At 40.6% G+C, this 22,412-nt stretch overlaps 1 protein-coding gene across 3 annotated transcripts in view; it reads left to right on the plus strand.

The window, feature by feature from the left end:
- The window catches only part of wdr97 (WD repeat domain 97), a 44,874-nt gene that overhangs the window by 14,271 nt on the left and 8,191 nt on the right, over positions 1-22,412 (plus strand). For all 3 annotated transcript variants that reach the window (XM_039753787.1, XM_039753788.1, XM_039753789.1), the window contains exons 8-20: positions 208-444; positions 2,893-2,983; positions 3,898-4,030; positions 4,899-5,017; positions 5,789-5,849; positions 9,202-9,360; positions 11,447-11,629; positions 13,010-13,183; positions 13,272-13,520; positions 13,737-13,916; positions 14,677-14,862; positions 20,627-20,748; positions 20,916-21,084. In XM_039753787.1, the coding sequence (XP_039609721.1) occupies positions 208-444; positions 2,893-2,983; positions 3,898-4,030; positions 4,899-5,017; positions 5,789-5,849; positions 9,202-9,360; positions 11,447-11,629; positions 13,010-13,183; positions 13,272-13,520; positions 13,737-13,916; positions 14,677-14,862; positions 20,627-20,748; positions 20,916-21,084 (2,063 nt within the window). The remainder of the gene's footprint in view (positions 1-207; positions 445-2,892; positions 2,984-3,897; positions 4,031-4,898; positions 5,018-5,788; positions 5,850-9,201; positions 9,361-11,446; positions 11,630-13,009; positions 13,184-13,271; positions 13,521-13,736; positions 13,917-14,676; positions 14,863-20,626; positions 20,749-20,915; positions 21,085-22,412) is intronic.

Genomic DNA, 22,412 nt, shown 5'->3' on the forward strand with positions numbered 1-22,412 from the left:
TCCTAAATCAGATGCCACCTTCCAGAAGTACCCTGCTTTTACAGCTCGTGAAGCAGAAGGGGTTAATTGTGTTTCTTCTAGGGCAGTCTTCAGTTCAGCCACAGTATCTGAAAATAAAATGCATAAACGTAATGTAACTTTGTGGTCTTAACACTCCTGTTCTTATCAGTGAAATAGCAAAGGTTTTTTTATGTTTTGTTTCATCAGGTGGAGACAAGATGGTAAAGGTCTGGCGTGTTTTCCCCTATGCTGATGAGTCTCTCAGTCTTCATATGAGTTTCTGCTGTGCTCAGCCACCTCTGAAGGTCAGCTGTTTAGGTTCTTTATTGGCTGTGGCCTTTCAAGAGCTCTCCAGTGCCACATATGGCATCGTCCATTACCATTTAGAAACCAAGAACCGCTCTGATCATCCACCCAAGGACGATCCTCAAGATCTCATCACTGGTGGGTGAAATTATTTAGGTTCAGTTGGAGCAATGGCGTCTGACAAGTCCATTTCCTGTAGTGGATCTTATCGTTTTTTTATAGACTTTGAGTTTCAATATATTTGGCCCTTGTAGTTAACTCTGAATTGTGTGATGGCTGTCTGTATAGAATGTTCATATTCTATGTACGTCTGTGTGAATTTTTAATTGGGAACTCTGCTTTGTTCCTTCACATATTCCCATAAATGTCCATTTTAGATTAATTGGCATCTATATACTGACACCATAAGGATATGTGAGTGGCCCCTGCAGTAGACTGGCAGCCCATCCAGGACTGTTTCCTGTCTTGCACCTGATGCTCTTAGATGCATCATTCAAATTCCAGATCAAATTTCTCACGAATTTAGTGTTCAAACTTAGAAACATTCAAAGTTAGAATCGTTCAAAGTAAGAGGCACTACTGTATCTGTACTAATAAAAGGCAAAGCCCTCACTGACTCACTAATTCTCCAACTTTCCGTGTAGGTAGAAGGCTGAAATTTGGCAGGCGCATTCCTTACTTACAAAAGTTAAGCAGGTTTCTACGCGTAATGGTCATAACTGGAACCTATTTACGTATACTGTATATGGCCATAGCCTGCAGCTCGGTCGCCGTGTGAGGCGGAGTTGCGTCCCCCATCATCACGCCTCCCACGTAATTGAGTGCCTGCCCATATAAGGCCGTCCGTCAGCAGCAATCCAATAGACACGCTTCCAGTAAAAATTCGCGGGTGAAGGACTGTGCTTATGCAAACAAAGATGAGATGGTCAGGGATAGACTAGTGTTTGGCACAAACTCAGTGAAAGTGCGAGAGAAACTTTTAAGTGCCGGGTCTTAGCTAACATTAAATAAAGCCGTGGACATCGCAAGATCGCACGAGATAGCACAAGCACAGCTGAGAACCTTCGATGCATGTAGTCCGAGCGGCTCACATGAACTGACTGTGAACACAGTACGAAGAGAACAAGCAAGACCTCCAAAGGGTGCTGAACAAAAAACGCATTACACAATTGAGAAGGCAGCAAAAGAATATGAAGCGAGTGACGCATACAAGCATATTCATAAGTGCAGCTACTGCGGAAACAAAGCACAGTGTAAAGCTTAACTTTAAATTAAGTTCATAGACACGCTGCCGCTGGCGTTTGTCATGCCTACGACGAATACGATATTCGCGAGATACAAGTTTACTGAGAGGACGCAGAGTATAAAGGAGACTTTTGATCACTTTGTAACAGAGTTAAAATTGCTGGTGAAGGACTGTGCTTATGTAAATGAAGATGAGATGGTCAGGGATAGAATAGTGTTTGGCACAAACTCAGCAAAAGTGCAAGAGAAACTTTTTTACGTTCATAGACGTGCTGCCGCTAAATATTCGCAGGCAAATCCACAACTTAATACCGGGAATGCCTGTTGAACATCTTAGATTCACGAGTACCGATTTGGGTAGTGAACACTTCGATGAATGAAACCTGTTATCTTTACAACAGTTGACAACGAAGATGAGATGGTCAGGGATAGACTAGACAAACACGGAATGTAACTTGAACACAACACGTCCTCCAAATACGAACCTAATTGAAACAAATAATGATAATCAAATCCTTGATGACAGCAACACTCATAACAGTCACAAAACAATTACATTGACAATCATGTTACGTTATTTTTAAAATGTTTCCTTTTCTTTTTCTTAACTTCTTTAACACACTACTTCTCCACTGCGAAGCGCGGGTATTTTGCTAGTTAATAATATGGTGTAATTCAGTGCAGCAATTTTAATCAAAATCTGAGATGTAGTGGTTAAATTTATAAACATTTTTGGTGATCTGACATGGAACTACTCCATTGAGGAAGATAACAGTGGTTACCCAGACCTAGTTTCAGATTGCCAAGGGGACCCCATAACAGTCTCTGAAGATGTAGGTTCTGCCACTGGTTTCACTAGCTCACTAGCAGCAGTAATTAGTTACTAATTAGGAAAGTGGAACGAAAATCTGCAGCCACTACAGTCCTCCAGGATCTGCGTTTGACATCCCTCTTCTAAGAAGATTGAATTGTTGGTTCCAGCATTGCAACTACTGTTACTAAGATGGGTATTGCTACCCAAGGCTTATAAATGTGAATACGTCCGTTCAGAAATGAGTGGTTGGATGGACTGATGAATGAATCAATGAATGACAGTGCAATGTCATACTGTTTCTTTAGTTAATGGGTTTTACCATAGAATTAACTAGTAAAGAAACTAAGGCAGGAAACTCCTTTGGTAATTTGCTTCTATTACTGGCTCCAGAGCACTAAGGGGAAAAGTGACTTGAAAATTGATTAAGGGTTACAAAGGTTTTACTTCAAGAGAACATGAACATTAAAGAAATACAGCAGCATACGTAAAGACGTTATCCTATGTGTCTTTTCACCCTTTGCTTTTAGGGCTCTGCGCGTGTTCACAACTGAATATCTTTGCTTCATCCAGCAAAGACGGAATAATAAAAATTTGGGACCACAGAAACAGGTTGCTGAGGTAAGGAGCAAAATCCCCGACCTTTCAGGTCAGTAAGTTTTATTCCAGTTTGTTTTCTTCAGGTGTTCGTTTGCTGAGCCATAAGTAACAAGTATAGTGGAATTCTTAATTGTATTGTCCTTTCAGTGATGAAAAAAAAGAATTTGATTTGAAAATATGGTATCCCTGTAATTAAAGGAAACAATCAGCTATTTTGTTCTTATAAAATTGGTAAAACACATGTATTTATTATCATACATTAATCAGCATTCATGGGAGTAGAAAGGATGAGCAAGCAGATGAACATATACAGCTTTTGTTTAGTCGTTTGCTTTTGGTTCTTTATTTCGCCTTATACAATTTCTTGTATTAGGACTTTGTTAGTTTTCGCATACCCCTTGGGGTCAGAGTGCAGGATCAGCCATTGTACAGCGCCCCTGGAGCAATTACAGGTTAAGGGCCTTGCTCAAGGGCCCAGCAGAGTAGGATCTCTTTTGGCAGTGACGGGGATTTGAACTGGCAACCCTCGGGATACCAGCGCAGATCCTTAGCCTCAGAGCCACCACTCCGTCCAAATTATCTCTGCTGCTTTATAAAGAAAATCAAAGTTGTCTTCAGTGTGGCTTGTCTTTGTATTGTCTGCTGTCTCCACTTAACTTAAAGTGTGTTTGTTACAAAATAGTGCAGAGTGCGTTTGTTAATTAAATTTAAACTGATTTTGAACTTAAACTTTTTCTCAAGGTCTTTATGTTTTTTTTTTTTTTAACGGCTGAAAGTATTAAGTGTATTTATCACTAAATATTAACCCATCTAAGACAGGTAGAACTTTTACTTACTTTGCATTTTTTTTACACCTGACAGGCCATGTTACTTACCCTTTCTACCTCAAAATCAGTTCACCATCCTTACTACCCTTCTCTCTTTGAACGTTTCAGAACTCTTTCGTTGAACGCAGGGCCAGAGAGTGTAGCCTTCTGCAGCAAGCGTGGAGACCTTCTTGTGGGAATCCAGAGTCATTTGTATGAAATTCATTATACCAAAGTCCTACCCCGACATTACTACTCTAAGGTTAGTACTAAGGCAGGAAAACTTTTATTTTATACAAAGGAAATGTCAGTCATTTTCCAACCCGCTATATCCCAACACAGGGTCACGGCGGTCTGCTGGAGCCAATCCCAGCCAGCACAGGGCGCAAGGCATTAACAAATCCCGGGCAGGGTGCCAGCCCACCACAGGGCACATACACACACACCCCAAGCACACACTAGGAACAATTTAGGATCGCCAATGCACCTAACCTGCATGTCTTTGGACTGTGGGAGGAAACCTACGCAGACACTGGGAGAACATGCAAACTCCATGCAGGGAGGACCCAGGAAGTGAACTCAGGTCTCCTTACCGTGAGGCACCACCACCGTGCTGCCCATGAAACAAATGTTTACATATAATTTCAAGCCCATAGCCCTTTTTCTTCTATGACATTATGCTAACATAAGTAGAACTTTTTTTTTTTTATCATAAAATTTTCAGACCATGGAGATAACAGCAGTCCACTGCAGGTCACAGTCCCAACATGGATCAGTGTAGAGTCACCATTTAGCTTGACAATTTGATTAAAACCAACATGGACTAAATGCGCACATGAAAGTCCAGAATCAAACTATGGTCCAAATGCTGTTAGACATCATTACTCATGGCAGAACTAATTCTGGAACTAATGAACAATTTATTAAAAAAATTCTAATCGATCTGATAATTACACAATTAGCAATAAAAATATTACAAAGTAAACAGCCGTTATGAAAATTTACAAACACACAGTTATATTTCTCTAAGGGAAATGAGTAATAAATTATCTCACTTATTATCTCAGTTCTGTTACACTTTCCCCATCTTATCTGTTTAGTTGACTGTTTCTTTATCAATTATTGTGCAGTTTGACGAGGAGTTTACTGAACCAGTGCCAGACTCCACGATTCCAGCTTCAAAAGCTGCACTACATTCTCTGGACTCGAGCCTGATGAAGAAGCTGAAGGAGCCACCTTTGTCATCGAGGTCAACATTCAGATCAGTTTCAATTCTAATAATTCTTACAGTATGTTTAGCTATTAACTGATTACAGGCTCAGAGCTCTTATTCATTCCAGCCATTCCCCTAGGCTGCCTTTACAAAAGTGGAGGAGAAGCTCATGCTTCTAAAACTTGTCCTACTTCCGGAGGCCCATGAATTTTATATAAATAAAATGGCTTTTTTTATTTATTTATTTATTGATTTATTAATTGATTGATTTATTTACCTATTTATTTATTTCTACCTGTATCCTTCAAGGTTCAAACCCCACAACAAATTACAAACACCAGAGAAGCACTTAACAAAGCTTCTCATTTGATCTAGTAGGCCCTTAAATGTGCACGAGCAACAACTGGCTTATCGAGCATTCCTGCCAGGTTACATGTTTTAAAATTAGATATTGTTAGACATTAAAAAAAAAAAAACAAAATCAACCAGTATGCTAGATATTACACTCCATTACACCAACTCCATAATTTTCTATATTCTGTTTTTTACTGATTTTATTAAAAGCAAATAACATTCCATACAATCAAGTCAAGCTTAACAAAACTAAATTCAACCCCAACTCAAGGGGAAGAGAGGGAGACCAACAGCCAGGGTAAAACTTTAAAAGTAGAAAAGAGGGAAGAGAATCCTTTTTCCCCCCAATATAAATGCTTATTCTAAAATGTTATTGATTAGGTCCTGCCAGGTTTTATAAAAAGTTTTGAACAGATTCCCAACCATAATATTCTATATTATAATAATCCACAGACCTACACAAAGAAGTGAAGAGGATGAGGAATACGAAAATGAACAACGAGAAATGGAGAAGGTAAGTGAGATAAATGTCACAGAATAGGTGCCTGTACAGATCTACTGGATCTGTCCTTTGTTTATTAATAAACCAGACGTATCATAATAACTCACCTGATATATTTCATTATTGACAGTTTTTATGGTTTTCTTAGACTTTCATGTCATGATCTCTCAAGAAAAATAAAAAAAAACATCATCCATCAATTTTCAGAACTCATTCTATCTAGCCAAATGCTTAACACAGAAGTGCTGGACACAAAACAGAAAGCAAACCAGGAAAAAAATAATGTTTTAAAAGAAATTAAAAATATATGTAAACCTACATAGATAGAAATTAGATTTCATTGTTTTCAAAGCATTCATCTTTTCACATACCTCCAGGCTGCATATTGTCACAACCAATCCACAGAGCATGTTATGATTTTCATGCCACCCTGTCACACTTAAATAATAATGTGTACAGTACTGTTTAACATTTAACACTGGTGTACCATCAAATCTGATCATCAAGAACTTAGACTTAGCACCCTCTTGATGACTGGATTTTGAACTTCATTAATGACAAAAGCTGGCATTTGTGGATTGGCAGCATCATTTAATCCACACTGATCCTCATCACATGCAGCACTACACGGGATAGTGTGCTCAGCTACCCTTTTGATGTGCTCCTTGTTCATGTGTGACTGTGTAACCAAACAAAGCTCCATTTCCATCATTAAATTTACTAATGACACCACTATTATAAGTCTTGTCTCCAACAATGATTAGACAGCTTGTTTAAATTTACCATACATTTTGTTTTCCCCGGAAGTGTCCTCTTTTTAGGGTGAATTTTGGAAAACTATTAATTTGCCCAAGTTTTTAACCCTGCAATCCCATCATTCCCACCTACCATATTATTATTCTCAGCAAAAATCAGATGGACCTGCAGCGATGATGCTGTAGATGAGTGGCTCTCAAATGGTGTGCTGTGCACATTATGGACGTAATTACAAGTACACTCGCCTTACATACCATCCCACTGTTGTATGTAGAAAAATTCCAAGTGGAAAAACACCACCACCACTCTACCCGCCTCGCCTGATATGAGACAAACTCCAGACTCTTGTCCTCTTATCCTCTGTTTTGGCTCAACCCTAGGCTCACAGAGATTTGTCTTGGTGACCAAGATATCAATCTCTCCTTTAATGTTAACCAAACCAAACAGTTTTTTTAAAAACGTCCGAAATCAGGAGTGTGGACACTAGAGGGTACTGTTGCTCCTCATATCAAACACAACAGACACAGGGCACAAGTTAAAAGCACAAAGAGCTTATTTATTTTTAGGAAATTCTTCCCAAAGCATTTTCCACCACCACAGCCAAAAGTAAACAATAGGCACTGCACAAAGCTATTCATCCTTCTCTGTCTCTTTCTCCTCCGCTTCTCCCAGCAAGCTTCGTTCATCTTCCACCCGACTCTGGCTCGTCCCTGTGAGGTCAGTCAAGTCCTCTTATATTGCCAGCACAGACGTGCTTCTGCTCTTCCACCCATATGGTCTGCAAGCAGTTCCTGGTTAGGGGAAAACCTCATTTCATATGGCTCCTCCACTTTCACAGCACCCTCTGGCAGCAACCACGGTACCCAAAAGTGCTGAGATATGCCAATCAAACTCTTGTACACCTCATTTTGGCTGTAGTGAAAGAGACTCAAAGCATCTTTACATCCTTAGATATCTGGTGAAATTCAGGATGCCTCCCTCTGTGCTCATCATCTTCTTCAGGCTCACAGTGGAGTCCCTCCTCACTGGCCTCCTCACATCCTGGTGTGGCACCTGCTCAGTCCAGAGTTGAAAAGCATTGCAAGTCAGCACAGAATATTACTGTCAACCAGCTGCTTTCTGTTAAGAGTATCTGTAATATAACGCTACTTCAGGAAGGCAAACAAACTTATTAAAGACAAGAGCTATCCTACAGTCTCTTTCCTCCGACCTCCACTCAGGACCAATAGCGATCCTATTCACACAACTATATATGAGTAGTACAGTCACTCTGTAATATTCTGTATAGGATCTTATCCACATATTAACCTACTGTATGAGTGATACATGAACTGACACTAACTCTCTAGTATTCCACATAAGGACTCAGTATCTTCAGCTTGATAGCTCTTCAGTTTAGAGCAAATGGCAATCTCCCCTACACTAGATGCTCTAATAGTTACTTTATTGCTTCAGTCACTCTAGATATAAATGGAATTTAAAAGCAACATAGTATGTATTAAAGTATGATAATACCAGTAGAAAAAAGTATGATAGAAAATATTAATAGGTAGTAAAGCCTGGAGGTATACAGTCTTAGAATGTTTAATGAAAACCAAAAAAGGGCAAAGGTGGATGTTATCCTGGGTGGCTTTTTGATTCGGCAATCAGCATGATGCATGTTATGCTCTTCAACATCTACATGAAATGGTCTCTCTCTCTCTCTCTTTCTCTCTGTCTGATGTGTCTCAGTCTCTGACATCACATCTTTCTGTCATCACTCTCTGGATCCCCCAGACAGACCATTATTTATGTTAAAAATGCATGTAGGGTTCCAAACCATGTGATATTATACACATATGACTGGCTAGCTATCCTGGTGATGAATGGCTCTGCCCAAAATTTTTGATCCTCTAACTTACTCGTGCAATCTCTTGTTCTCTCTACTGTATCTTCTTTTACCATTAAGTTATAAATTGTTTGACCATTTTAAACTGAAAGCTTCAGAAATTACATGGATAACAAAGCGGATGCATACAATTTATAAAATACTGGTACAAGACAGAAAAAATTACAAATATATTTGGGTTACAAATATTTAGTCTACAAATAAGAAAGATTTTAAATGTAGTTAGATGCTTTCAAGTAAATTGACTTTCTACATTAGTTAGGTACATTGTGTTCGAGGGTCCTATAAATTCCTCTGTAAATTAGTCCGGTCCTATTTTAAAAAACAATATAAGCAGTCTGCAGTTATAAAAATGAAAATGTTGTCCTCCAGGACAGTCTGTCCATAAAATCCATCCAGAAACTTACTTTGTCCTCAGATTGGCTGGCCAAACTGTCTCAAAGTGTCCTTCAGGAGATTCTCCTAAAACTATCTTTGATTCTTTTCCAGTTATTTTTTATACAGTGTATATAAATCCATAGGTGTATGTGTCATATGTGATTGTATACAGTTTATCATTTGAAAATTGCTTATTAAAGACATTAATAAAAAAACCATTCCTGACTTACCATCAAATAGCTGTTAACCATCACACATGGGATTGTATGGAAGTAAATGCAGTTGCTTGCTCTTCTGTCTGTCCCTTGACTTGTGTTGCTCTACCTGCTTTTTTTCTCCAAGGGGCGTGCTGCACTTGCTGTTCGAGACAAGGAGCTACTCCTCATTAAACAAGGCAACCTTCTAAGCAGAAGAAAACCTGTGCGCACCAAGGAGACTCAAAGAGAAGCCTTCAAGCAATACATGCAGCTCTTCTATAAAGGACTGCAACCTCCTGTAAAGGTAAGGTTTCCTAATTCAGAAAATTTGGGGAAAGTAAAAACCTAATGAAGAGGCTCCATATGCTATTACTGTTGTTATAGTAAGCCTGCTGATCAAAGCGGGATTAACTATCCATCCCACTGTATCCTAACACAGGGTCATAGGGGTGTGCGGGAAGCAATATCAGCCAACACAGGGCGCAAGGCATGAAACAAACCCCGGGCAGGGTGTCAGCCCACAACAGGGCATACACACACCAAGCACACACTAGGGACAATTTAGGATCGCCAATGCACCTAACCTTCATGTCCCTAGACTGTGCGAGGAAACCGTAGCACCCAGAAAAAAACACCATGCCGCCCAAAGTGGAATTATAAAAATTAAAAATCATTTGTTCAGTGCCTCACACCTTTTCTACAATCTGACTATTTTTATTGGCAGCATATGTGGGCTGTATTATCCAGATCAATGTCAGAAATAATCGGGGGAAACAATGTCCCCAGTAATTTTTCCCCTTAAAAACAAGAGTGGGGTCATAAATGCCCCAAAATTATATTTAGTATTAGATAGATAGATAGATAGTGTGGTATCGCCCAGGTGGACCGGAGGAGGGCTTGTGCCTCCTCCAGACCGTGGTGGGGGCATCCGCCCTGGTTATGTTGGGGGCTTCGGGTAAAGGGCTTGGAAGCCCAGCCCTGTAGGGACCCGTGGCCACTGCCAGGCGGCGCCCCGGTGCCTGAATATCCCTGGAGCCCAGCACTTCCGCCACACCAGGAAGTGCTGGGGGGAAGACGACAGGGGACACCTGGGGCGTGTCTGCGGAGGAGTGCCGGGAGGCAGCTGGAGCCCATCCGGGTTCCTATTTAAGGGGCCACCTCCCTTCAGTCCATGGTGGAAGTCGGGTGGAAGAGGACGGAGCTAGAGAGAGGACGGGAGGCGGCCAAGAGAGAGGTACAAAGACTGTGAGGCCTGGACATTTGGGGGAACTGTGCTGGAGGCACTGGGAAGTGCACTAACATCATTATTGTATATATATTGTAAATAAACGTGTGTTGGGTGAAATTAAGATGTCCGCCTGTCTGTGTCCGGGTTCAAGTCCACAATAGACACAAAGGTTCATTCACTCTGGTTATAGAGCCACTTTCTAACCAACAGTGTCTTACTTCTACTGTATTTGTTCTAAATATTGAGAAGCGACCACTTAGCCTTGATAAAGAAAGCGGCCATCTTCCCACACTAGGTGCCCTAATAACTACTTCAGTCACTCAAGATGTAAAGACAAAGTAGAGAAATGTAAAAGCAGCGTGGCATTTATTAAAGTATAATAATACCAATAGAAGAAACGTATAATAGGAAATAAAACAGGTAACAAAAGTCTGGATATATACAGTATATAAACTTTAAAAACATTACTGAAAAATTAATAGTGTCAGGAGCGGATGTTGTCCTGGGTGGCATTTTGATTTAGCAGTCAGCGTTATTCCTAGGTTACGTTCTCCAACATCCACATGAAATGATTGCACATGTCTTGATCTCTGACATCACGTACTGTATCATCACTGCCTTCTGTTGTCTATGGAATTTCGGGACATAGGACATTGCACACATTTGACTGGCTGGCTATCCTTATTATAAATTACTGTATTCGAAATCTTTGATTTTTTTATGTATCTCATACTTCTTTCCTTTCCCAAGCTATAAACTAATTGAAACAACTTGTAGCCCATACTTATTTTCCATCCTTAGGTTATAAACTTATTGAAACTGGTGCCTTAAGATTATAAATTACTGATACAATACAGAAAGAATGTGTGAATGAGAAATACTTCCAGTATGAATTGCTTCTGTAATTAAATTGCTTTTAAGAGCCCTGTAAATTCAGTTAATTCTAGTTCATTTAAGGAAAAATTAAAATGTAATACAAACAGTTTGCAGTTAAAAAATTTGATGATTTTCACTACAGGACACTGCTTATTTGGTATTTTTTTTTTTTTGCTATTGATGAGAAAAGTTTGGTTCATGTTTTCCTTTTATACCCACCAGATCAACTGGATGTAAACCACCTTACACAACTTAACATAACTATGTCTGTCTGCCTGTAATTCAGATCCTGGAAGATGACAGCATTGATGACTTAGAGCCATTTCAGACACCAAGGCCACCTCCAAGAGAGTCTCCATTCATTCCTGAAAGAGAGAAAGGGGGTTTCTTTCCCAGCCCAGCCCTGGCAAGACCTTTACGTCAAGGATCTGCAGCAACCAGTGAAGCCAGCCACCAAGAATCCGAGCAGGTGAGAGACTTTTGAAATCCATGAAAACTCCATCTAATTGTGTATCACTAGATCACCCCATGCAGATAATTCCATTTGAACCTGCATATGCACACAAGTGCAACCCTCATAAGAACAAAACCTAGCAGTCCGGACTTATTTGCTAACCTCACTGACCCCTGAAAGTTTATAATCGGCGTCAGTAAAGTTTGGCTTTGTTCATTCTCAAATGTATGTTATCAAAGTATTGACATTTGTCTCTGTAAAATCTAAAGTGCTTAGATCTATATTACTCCTGGGAACCCACTGTTTTACCATGGACAGGTCCTATGGTGTCCCTCTTCTTATTTTCAGACTCTTTATTTACACAGACCTGTACGGAGGATCCCAAATCCAGACTATAGCCCTTGAATAGTTGCACTCACCAGCCTGTCACAAAGGTGCACCTGCAGTCTTCATCTCCAGTTATGCTCACTTTCAGGGTTGATTGTTCTCCTTTTTTTTATATCTGTAACCCCAGGTGACAAGATAGAGAAATCAGGAGAGGAGCTTTACATCTTTCTTCATGTATTATATGAAGTAGATATAGGAAGCCTGTTAAGATTGAATGTTTTTATTAATTTAAAAAAGCAAAAAGAAGATAAATCATATCAGTGCATTTCCACCTCTTTAGTGAAATGTCATCCTATACAGAGAAGGTGAAAACAAATAAAAACATCCATCCATCCTCTTCCGCTTATCCGAGATCGGGTTACAGGGGCAGCAAGTAGCTTTTAGATTTAGAGGTCTGGCTGATGCACAAGTTGTGTTCAACACCAAGGTGAAATGGTATCTCTTTCTCTGACATACTTCTGTGTTTGACATCACTCTCTGGCCTCTCAGACAGGCCATACTCATGTTATATGTTCACTTGCCTCGTGCTATTACAAGCATGCAATATGTTTGACTAGCTGTCTCAGTGATGGATGGCTCTGCCTAAAAGTTTTGAAGCTCTTATGTTATCTGTGCAATTCCCTGTGTCTTCAGTTCTTTTACTATTAAATTGTAAATTGTGTGAATTGAGTGCCATAAATTGTGCAGATGTAGTTAGATAAACAAGAAAGAACGAATGCACAAATGCATCTTATTGGTCACAAGAAAGAACGCTGATGCAGTTAGTTAAATTGCCATCAATATTTCTTTAAAGTTTATCACAGTCCATTGTAATTGAGTGAGATTTCAGCCTATACTGTAGTTCCAAAGTTATGTCTTTAATTACTCAATTACAAAAGAGTAGTTAATAGCTGCTGAGGTAAAGGATCTAACAAGTTCAGGTGGTTGTCAGGGTGGCAGGATGGATTGATGGTTGAACATTATCAAATGATGATTTTAGATTGCCGATTTGTTTAATGTTTCTTCTAGCTGCCATCACATGGGGTGTCCCCAGTTCTCCAGGAAGGCACTTTCCCCAATTCAGTATTGCTGAGTCAATTGTGGCCACCAGAAGCATTCCAAAAGACAGAAGATGAGGAAGCATCACCAAGAAAGGAGCCAGCTCGAGCTAACAGCTATAAAATGAAACTCAAATTCCTTGAGGTGAGAGCAGCAAAAGATAGCAAGAGCAGTTACAAACCTCCTGCTAACTGAGGTGTCACCTATTGATTTGTTCCAATTCTTATTTCAGGAAGCAAAGTTGGAAGAAGAACAGGAGGAGGAGGAGGAGGATGATGAGGAAGAGTCCAGTTTTGCTGCTCTGATGGCAATGATCGATCAGGTGCCAGTTAGAGAAAGTCCAAAGCTGTCTCCTGAGCCAGAGATTAAGAATGAGCCAGAACCAGAACTGGAGCTGAAGTGTGAGCCAGAGCCTGCAGCTCAACCGCATGTGGAGCCTAAAGATGAACCAGAGCCGATCCCCAGGGCACAAACAGAGAAGGTCTTTCCTTGTCATTTTATTTGGTTCAATATAAAAAAAAATCATGATTATAATGCTGCTTGCAAATGCCTTAATTGAACATAGAAGCTAAAAACAAAACTGCCTAGAGCTTGTACACAGTCAATCAATCCTTTTCAATGTAAGCTGTCGCCAATTTGTTTTTTCTTACTTGAAAATTTATTTTTACCTACACATCTTTATTTTTCTTTGTTACAGCCAAAAGTCAAGCAACTCTCTCCAGTTATGAAGCACATCCTTCTTCCACAGCCATCACCACCTCCACCTCCACCAGCTGAACCCCCCAGCAGCCCATCTCCAGTCCCTCTGCCCAGCTTCATCTCACAGTTCACAGAGCAAGACTGGTTTAAAAGAGTATTCCCAGAATCAGTCCTTAAGGTAAGATGAACCAAAGTGTTTCACTGGGTCATTGGCTAAAGTTTGCTAAAGGTATATACTGGCTTCTTCTTCTTCTTCTTCTTCTTTCGGCTACTCTCGTTAGAGGTTGCCACATCGGATCATCTTCTTCCATTTTGTTTCTGTCCTCTGCATCTTGTTCTGTTCCACCCATTACCTGCATGTCCTTTCTCACCACATCCATAAACCTTCTCTTAGGCCTTCCAAGGTATATACTGTATGAATACTATATAATATATTATTTTCTAGTCTTTTAGTTAGAAATAATATCTCAAATCAATCAGGAGTGATGAAAAAAAAACGTAACAGACACTAATATTTTTTTTTTTGCAGGCGACTTTGCAATTGTAAAATGGTAAAAAATACTAGACCGTTTTAAAGTTTTTTTTGGGGTGGAAAACAAGTAATCTTGCTCTTGCACTTGGGTCCTAATTTGGGATCCTGAGGTAGTTCATCATGTGGTGGGTGCAGCATCGCAGCGTATCAGTGCACGGTCCCACCCTCAACTCTTCTCTGGGCTCACTTCCATGTCCTTGTGTTCTCTTCTGTAGCTACACAATGCATTTAATCCATGACACACTGGCAAAATTGGTTCTTTCTCTCTGTGCCTCTCGTTCACATCACCATGGAGGAGTGCGATGTCACATGCTGCACATTTTCCATACAAAGACACGCTATTGGTCATCAGTGGTCATCATTGGTTTGGGCAATATAATTATTTGTAATTTCTGTCCTCTTACAGCCACTCAGTGCCAGGTTCTTCACGAGCATACTGCTGCAGAAACTGAAGACCGAGAAGTACCAGATAAAGACTGACATCCTGGGTGCTCTGGTCATTTTGCACCAGCAGGACTGTCTGGAGAACTTGGAAGAAATGCGTGAAAAACTACTGTCTGTCCTCAACTATTCAGAGCCTCCTTCACTTACGGTATAAATAAAATGTCTGTATATTTATAAATGGAAGTTACTTTACTAATTGTTTTAATCAGTAAACATGTCAACAAGATTTGGTCAAAGTTTACTCACTTCCATTGTAATGGAATGCCTTAAGAGACATGTTAAACAGAGTATATTCCAGATAATTCCAGTTTGCACATCATCACAAACAGTCCACAGAGGGTGCCATATGACTTACACGTCATACTACCCTGGCATAATATAAACCGATATTCTAGAGCACAGAATTCGAACTCCAGTCCTGGAGGACCGCAGTGGCTGTAGTTTTTCATTCTAACCATCTTCTTCATTAGTCACCTATTTTTGCTGCTAATTAACTTCTTTTGCCGTCATTTTAATTAACTTGACTCAGGGCCCTTAGTTGTTTCTTTTTCCTTAATTAGCAGTCAAACAGTAATGAGACACAAAACAAGCTGCGACGTGACCAGCTCACCTGTGCCCATCACATAATATCTAAAATTAAAGAAAGCTGAAGGTCTCAGTGAGGTTGATCTCTCAGGTCACCAAAACATCTTGATGGTGTTCTTAGAAAAAACAGAAAAATCAACAGTTTTGGAAATATCTGCTGTGGCAGAATGAGAGCAACAACAAGCCATGGAATTAAATAACGGGTTTAATTAACAGCAAGAATTGGCTTCTCATTAAGAGAATGGTTGGAGTGAAATTGGTTTAGCTGGTCATGTGTTAGCTCGTTTCACATTTCATTTCATTTCGGCTGACATTTAATGAAGAAAGGAATAAATTCAGGGGACTGAATCCTTCAAATCAGGGCTATTAAAATGAAGGGAAAAGAAGTTAGGATATAACGGGTTGGATAATGGATGGATGGAAGTTAATTAGCAGTGAAACTGGTCATGGATTAGGAAAAGGGTTTAGAATGAAAACCTGCAGCCACTGCGGACCTCCAGGCCCAGAGTTCGACACCCCCGTTCTAGAGTATGGTTAATAGACTACAGCTCAACATTTAAAACTGTTGTAACATTTGGCCTTCCTAACTAGCAGACCCCAGCTTATGCAGCATCACTCCCTTAACATAAGCACTCCACGGGGTAGTGCACTGAGCCCCCTATTGTACTACTTGTTCACCTGTGAGTGCATTGCCAAACACAGCTTCACCTCCATCATTAGATGTGTTGATGATACCACTCATATGAGGATGGACGTGTAAACAATTGTTTGGTGTGATTTGCTTTCATTTTTAACATTTAACGTTAAGAATTGTGTACTTGTAATGATAAAGCAAGCATTTAGAAAACAGCTGGTCAGAAGAAAAACTTTTTTTGTGATATGTTCTATACAGGGAGTAAATGTTTAAACGTTTCTGGATTCAGAAACGCCTTTATCCATTATAGGGTTGCGGTGAGATGGAGTCCAACTATTGGGAGCAGAACCAAAATCAGTAATTGATGAGGCGCCAGTCTGTCATGAGTCACATTCCTGCATGTACCCACGGTGCACCAGTTTACAATGCTGAAAAAACCCAGTTAATGTACAGTGCCTATACAAAGTATTCACCCCTTGGAAGTGTTCAACATTGAATCCCAATGGATTTAATTTGGCTTCTTTTGACATTATTTAACAAACTAGACATTAAGCCCGTTACAATAACGGGCGCTAGAACAGTAGTGCATAAACATTTGTATGAACAGTTGATATTAAATGGCAAGGGACCTTGTATGTGGCTGTAATATGCGTCACTGTATTGTGTGCCTTTCATTTTCTCTCTCAGTAATACTGGTTTGTATTTCCATGAAATGCCTGTAATTTTGTCAGACAGTAATACAGTGGAACCAAAGTAATTTCCCCCATAGGATTGTATATAAATACAATTAATCCGTTCCTGATCATATGAACTGTATGTAAATATATATATTTTTTTAAGATTTTAAGCACAAATATAGTTAATTATACCATTGAATGCACATAGCAATAGTAAACTAAATGTAAAAACATTGAATAACACTAAGAAAACCTTGAACAACAGAGAAAACTAACACTGCAACAGTTCGCGCTATAGCCTTACGACCCGCTCGCTAAAAACACCTTTTTTAATGAGTTTTAAGCACTGGGAAAAAAATGAACATTTGAAAAATCTGTAATTTAATAAACAACCAAGAAAAGTAACATTGCAACAATGCACGCGCGTGCCTGTGTGTGTGTGTGTGTGTCCGTCTCTGTCGCGGGCCTTCATGTGTGTGCGTGCGGGCAGGCAAGCGGTCGGGCGTGCGTGTGTGTGTGTGTGTGTGTGTGTGTGTCTGTCTGTCTCTCTCACGCATGCGTGTGTGTGTGTGTGTGTCTGTCTCTCTCACGCATGTGTGTGTGTGTGTGTGTCTGTCTCTCTCATGCGTGCATGTGTGTGTGTGCGCACGTGCGCGCCTGCGTGTCTGTCTCTCGGGCGGGCCTGCGTGCGTGCGTGCGTGTGTGTGTGTCTGTCTGTCTGTCTGTCTGTCTGTCTCTCTCGCGTGCGTGTGTGTGTGTGTGTCTCTCTCTGCACACACAGGGAATGCACAGGAAAAGACTGAACATGTGCCGTGTGGCCCCGCGCATGCGCACTTCACCAGAAGACACACACACGGACACTGGACGCACACAGGGGTTTTATTAAAGAGGATAAGGACTCATTGATGTCAAAATGGAAGGAGATCTTTGCAAAGTGGCCTGAATTGATTATGAATATAAAACATAAAATAATTATATGCATAAGTCCCAATCTGGGTGGTTCGTCATGTGGTGGGTGCAGCAACGTGCTGTATCAGCAGATGCTCCCAACCTCCTCCTCCTCCTCACCTCTTTAGGTCAGTATTTAGCAGATGACAGCCTTGATTGTATGTGAACAGGCCTCTCTCTCTGTCAGCTTTGTATTCCTGGACTCTGCCATTTTTCTTCATTCTTCTTTGCTTTACTGCTGCAGCTCTGTTAGGTTGCTTGGAGATTGAAAAGCCTTGAGATCTGGGTGTGGTGTTCCTGCTGTGTGCAGTAGAGGGCAGTAGGCATGGAGGAGTGGAGGAGAAGGGTGGAGAGGATTGTGGAGTGAGGTTGGAGTTAAGCATTAAAGAGGATTGTGGTAAAGAAGACTATGTGCTGTTTGTACTCTCTGAATATACAACACTGGGCTCTAACTTGGCCACTCCAGGACATTAACATTATTGTTTTCTTTCCATTCCTGTGTTGTGTTGGCTTTACATTTGGGCTCCTTGTCTTGCTGGTCTTCTCTCAAGGTGCAGGATACTTCAATCCAGAATCAGCTTTTCCTCCAGGTCTTCCCCATATTTTGCTGCATTCATTTTACCTTCACAAGCCTTCCAGCCCTGCTGCAGCGAAGCATCCCCAACGCATGATGCTGTCACTAGCATACTTCACAGTGTGTGTTTTTGATGATATAAGGTATTTGCCTAACATCAAACACTTCAGTTATTGTGATGGCCAAAAAAACTGAAGTTTGATCTCATCAGACTATTGGTCTGACTCCCATGTACCTTTTAGCAAACTCCCTGTGCGTGGTGACTTTCTCTAAAGATGCTACTGTTGAAGCACCCAGGCACCCAGTTGTTATCTGCACCATCACTCCAATCTATTTCACTGTAGCTTGTAACTCTTTCAGAGTTGTCATAGGTGTCATGGTGGCCTCCATTACTCGTCTTCTTCTTGCATGATCACTCAGTTTTTGTGAACGGTCTTCTTTAGGCAGGTATACTTCTGTGCCATAGTCTTTCTATTATTATTATTATTAATTTTTATTAATTACTAATTATTATTAATTAATAGTCATTAATTGGACTCCAAGGAGTATTCAGTGGCTTGGATATTTTCTAGTCCCTATCACCCTATCATCGTCTTGAGCTTTTCAATTACCTTGAACCGTGACTTCTAAAACCAAACTCCAGTGATGATTTAGGTCAGGGGTGTCAAACTCCGGTCCTGGAAGGCCTCAGTGGCTGCAGGTTTTCATTCTAACCATCTTCTTAATTAGTGACCAGTTTTTGCTGCTGCTTAACGTATTTTGCCTTTGTTTTAATTAACTTGACTCAGACCCCTTAGTTGTTTCTTTTTCCTTAATTAGCAGTCAAACAATAACTAGACAGAAAAGAAGCTTCCACATGACCAGCTCACTTGTGCCCATCACACAATATCTGAAAATAAAGAAAGGTGAAGATCTCAGTAAGGCTGATCTCTCGGGTCACCAAAACATCTTGATGACGTTCTTAGAAAAAACAGATTTTGGAAATGTCTGCTGTGACAGAATGAGAGCAGCAACAAGCCATGGAATTAAATAACAAGTTTAATTATCAGCAAGAATCGGCTTCTAATTAAGAGATCGGTTGGAGTGAAATTGGTTGAGTTTGAAATCCCAATTTAGCTGGCCATGTGTTGAAATGAAATGGAGTTTGAGGCCAGACTCAGCTTGTCATTTGTTGGCTCACTTCAAATCTAATTTCTATTTGGCTGTCATTTACCGAAATAAAGAATAAATTCAGAGGACTAAATCCTTAAAAACAAGGCTATTAAACTGAAGGGAAAAGAAGTTAATTAGCAGTGTAAACTGGTCACTGATTAAAAAAAAGGGTTAGAATGAAAACCTGCAGCCACTGCGGCCCTCCAGGCCCGTGATTTAGGTGCATCAGGGGCAATTATTTTGTGTTTTTAATTTTAATTCATTTAGATCACATTGTAGAGATCTGTTTTCACTTTGATATTAAAAAGTCTTTTTCTGTTGATCATTGTGAAAAAAGAAAAAAAATTAATCCAGTGTTTTAGAACAATAAAATGTGAAAACATTCAAGATGGCGAATACTGTTTTATAGGCCCTGTATCTTTCATATAGGGAAATAATCCCATGTAGCCAGAGAAAAACCTTGTATTTGTAACCAGCATTCACCGAACGCACTGTACTGCTGCACTCTGGCCTTGAATCTGGTTACCCTCCGAAACTTCTAAGTTTGATTCACAATGTGCCGCGTTGTACAAACTGCCATGAAGGAGTAATGCAACTACACTGAACTCCATTATCTGTTAAAGTTTATTATTAACAAGCTGAAAGGCTGAGATAGAAAACATTTGAGTGTTCAAGTTCTGCTTCCTCCTCTCCCAGTTAACACAATGAACACTGGGAGAGGTTCACACTGATGATGTAACATAACACAGTAAACGGATTGGGAAAATACAACAGGAAAACATCCACCCATCAATTATCCAACCCACTATATCCTAACTGCAGGGTCCCGGGGGTCTGCTGGAGCCAATCCTAGCCAACACAGGGCGCAAGGCAGGAAACAAACCCTGGGCAGGGCGCCAGCCCAATGCAGGGCACACACATACCTACACCACACACCAAGCGCACACTAGGGACAATTTAGGATCACAATGCACCTAACCTCTGGACTGTGGGAGGAAACCGGAGCACCCGGAGGAAGCCCATGCAGACACGGGGAGAACATGTAAACTCCACGCAGGGAGGACCCAGGTCTCCTAACTTCGAGGCAGCAGCACTACCACTGCACCACCATGCCACCCCCAGAAAACATACAGCATAATGAATATTATGAGGATTTGGTGAAGATGCAAATAACTAAACTTCGCATTTTCGACACCTGTTACATATCCACAGAGGAAACACTTGTAGTAGTCCATACAGAGAGTGACCAACATGGGACTCAAACACCCAGGTCAGTGCTGCCCTGTTGTTTCCAATTTAAACATTTTCTTATGAATGTAACTGTGTGTTTTCCATCTTGCAGAAAGCAGACCAAAGGCAGTTCATTGGCACTGCTCTATCAGTTCTTACATCTTTGTATCCCAGCAGCAGGGAGGTCCTCATTGAACTGCTGGTCCAGCTGATTGAGGCAGATTTGGATTTCAGGTGGGTGTCTGCATATTACTGAATTGTCAAGTTTTAATGGACAGCAGGGTGTTGGGCAAAAACAGAGGAATGAAAATTGGTCCTCACCTAAATGTCCTTTAAAATGTGTGTTGAGCTATCCATGATATATAAGATAACCTATCTCTCATCTCCCTCTTATGATGTAGAAAGAGAATTCTGATTTGGCTCAAAAAGCTGGGGCTTGAAGATCCCAACAATTACCTGTGTGAAGAGCTAGACTCATGGAATTTATGGATAGAGGAAAGAGCCCCCAGCAAGGCTGAGCTCCACAATATCATTGACGAGTGGCTGGAGCTGTGGTCTCAGAAGTTCAAAGTAAGAATGAGGGAGATGTCCATTCCCCAGAGAGTTTGGATTGGCTGTTAAAGAAGTCTGGGTCCTGCTGAGTTTAGGAGGGGAAGACAGGTGTGGACACCAGGCATGTTAGATTATGGAAGCTCCCTGAGTGATAACCAGTATATAGGGCTGTCTGCTGGGACAGAATAGCATTGATGCATCACTTCAAATACTGAGTCTAACTCTCCTTTTCTCCCAATCTCTGGCTGCTTTTTTATTAGATTTTTTATTTGGCTAATTCATGGTAACTTACAATAGTTGAGATACAATTGGTTACATTTCTTTTGTTTTACCAATTGAAGCATGGACAGGTGACTTAATGTCTTCGTAGTCATACAGTGTCAGTGATGAGATTTGAACCCACAACCTCAGGATTTGAGGTACAAGGCTTTCAGTACTACGCCACACTGCCTGTCAGGAAAAACAGTCACCTTATGCTTATTCTTTCATACAAAATCTCTCCAGTTCAGTTAAATTTGATGGCTGCCAAGCATGAACAGCCTGCTTCAAATCATCCCATAGATTTTCAATGATATTCAAGTCAGGGGATTGTGACGGCCATTCCAGAACATTGTACTTCTCCCTCTGCATGAATGCCTTTGTAGATTTCGAATTGTGTTTTGGGTCATTGTCTTGTTGGAATATGAAACCCCTGCGTAACTTCAACTTTGTGACTGATACTTGAACATTATCCTGAAGAATGTCTTGATATTGGGTTGAATTCATCAGACTCTCGACTTTAACAAGAGCCCCAGTCCCTAAACGAGCCACACAGCCCCACAGCATGATGGGACCTCCACCAAATTTGACAGTAGGTAGCAGATGTTTATCTTGAAATGCAGTGTTCTTCTTCCACCATGCAAAGCTCTTTTTGTTATGACCAAATAACTCAATTTGTGTCTCATCAGTCCAAAGCACTTTGTTCCAAATTGAATCTGGCCTGTCTAAATGAGCATTGGCATACAACAAGCAACTCTGTTTTTTGTGTGAGTGCAGAAAGGGCTTCTTTCTCATCAACCTGCCATACGGATGTTCTTTGTGCAAATTACACTAAATTGAAGAACGATGTACAGATACACCATCTGCAGCAAGATGTTCTTGCAGGTCTTTGGAGGTGATCTGTGGGTTGTCTGTAACCATTCTCACAATCCTGCACATATGCCACTCCTGTATTTTTCTTGACCTGCCAGACCTGCTGGGTTTAACAGCAACTGTGCCTGTGGCCTTTTATTTCCTGATTCCATTCCTTACAGTTGAAACTGACAGTTTAAACCTCTGAGATCGCTTTTTGTAGCCTTCTCCTAAAC

The sequence above is a fragment of the Polypterus senegalus genome, chromosome 5 (genome assembly GCF_016835505.1).
Source record: "Polypterus senegalus isolate Bchr_013 chromosome 5, ASM1683550v1, whole genome shotgun sequence".
Classification (NCBI taxonomy): domain Eukaryota; kingdom Metazoa; phylum Chordata; class Cladistia; order Polypteriformes; family Polypteridae; genus Polypterus; species Polypterus senegalus.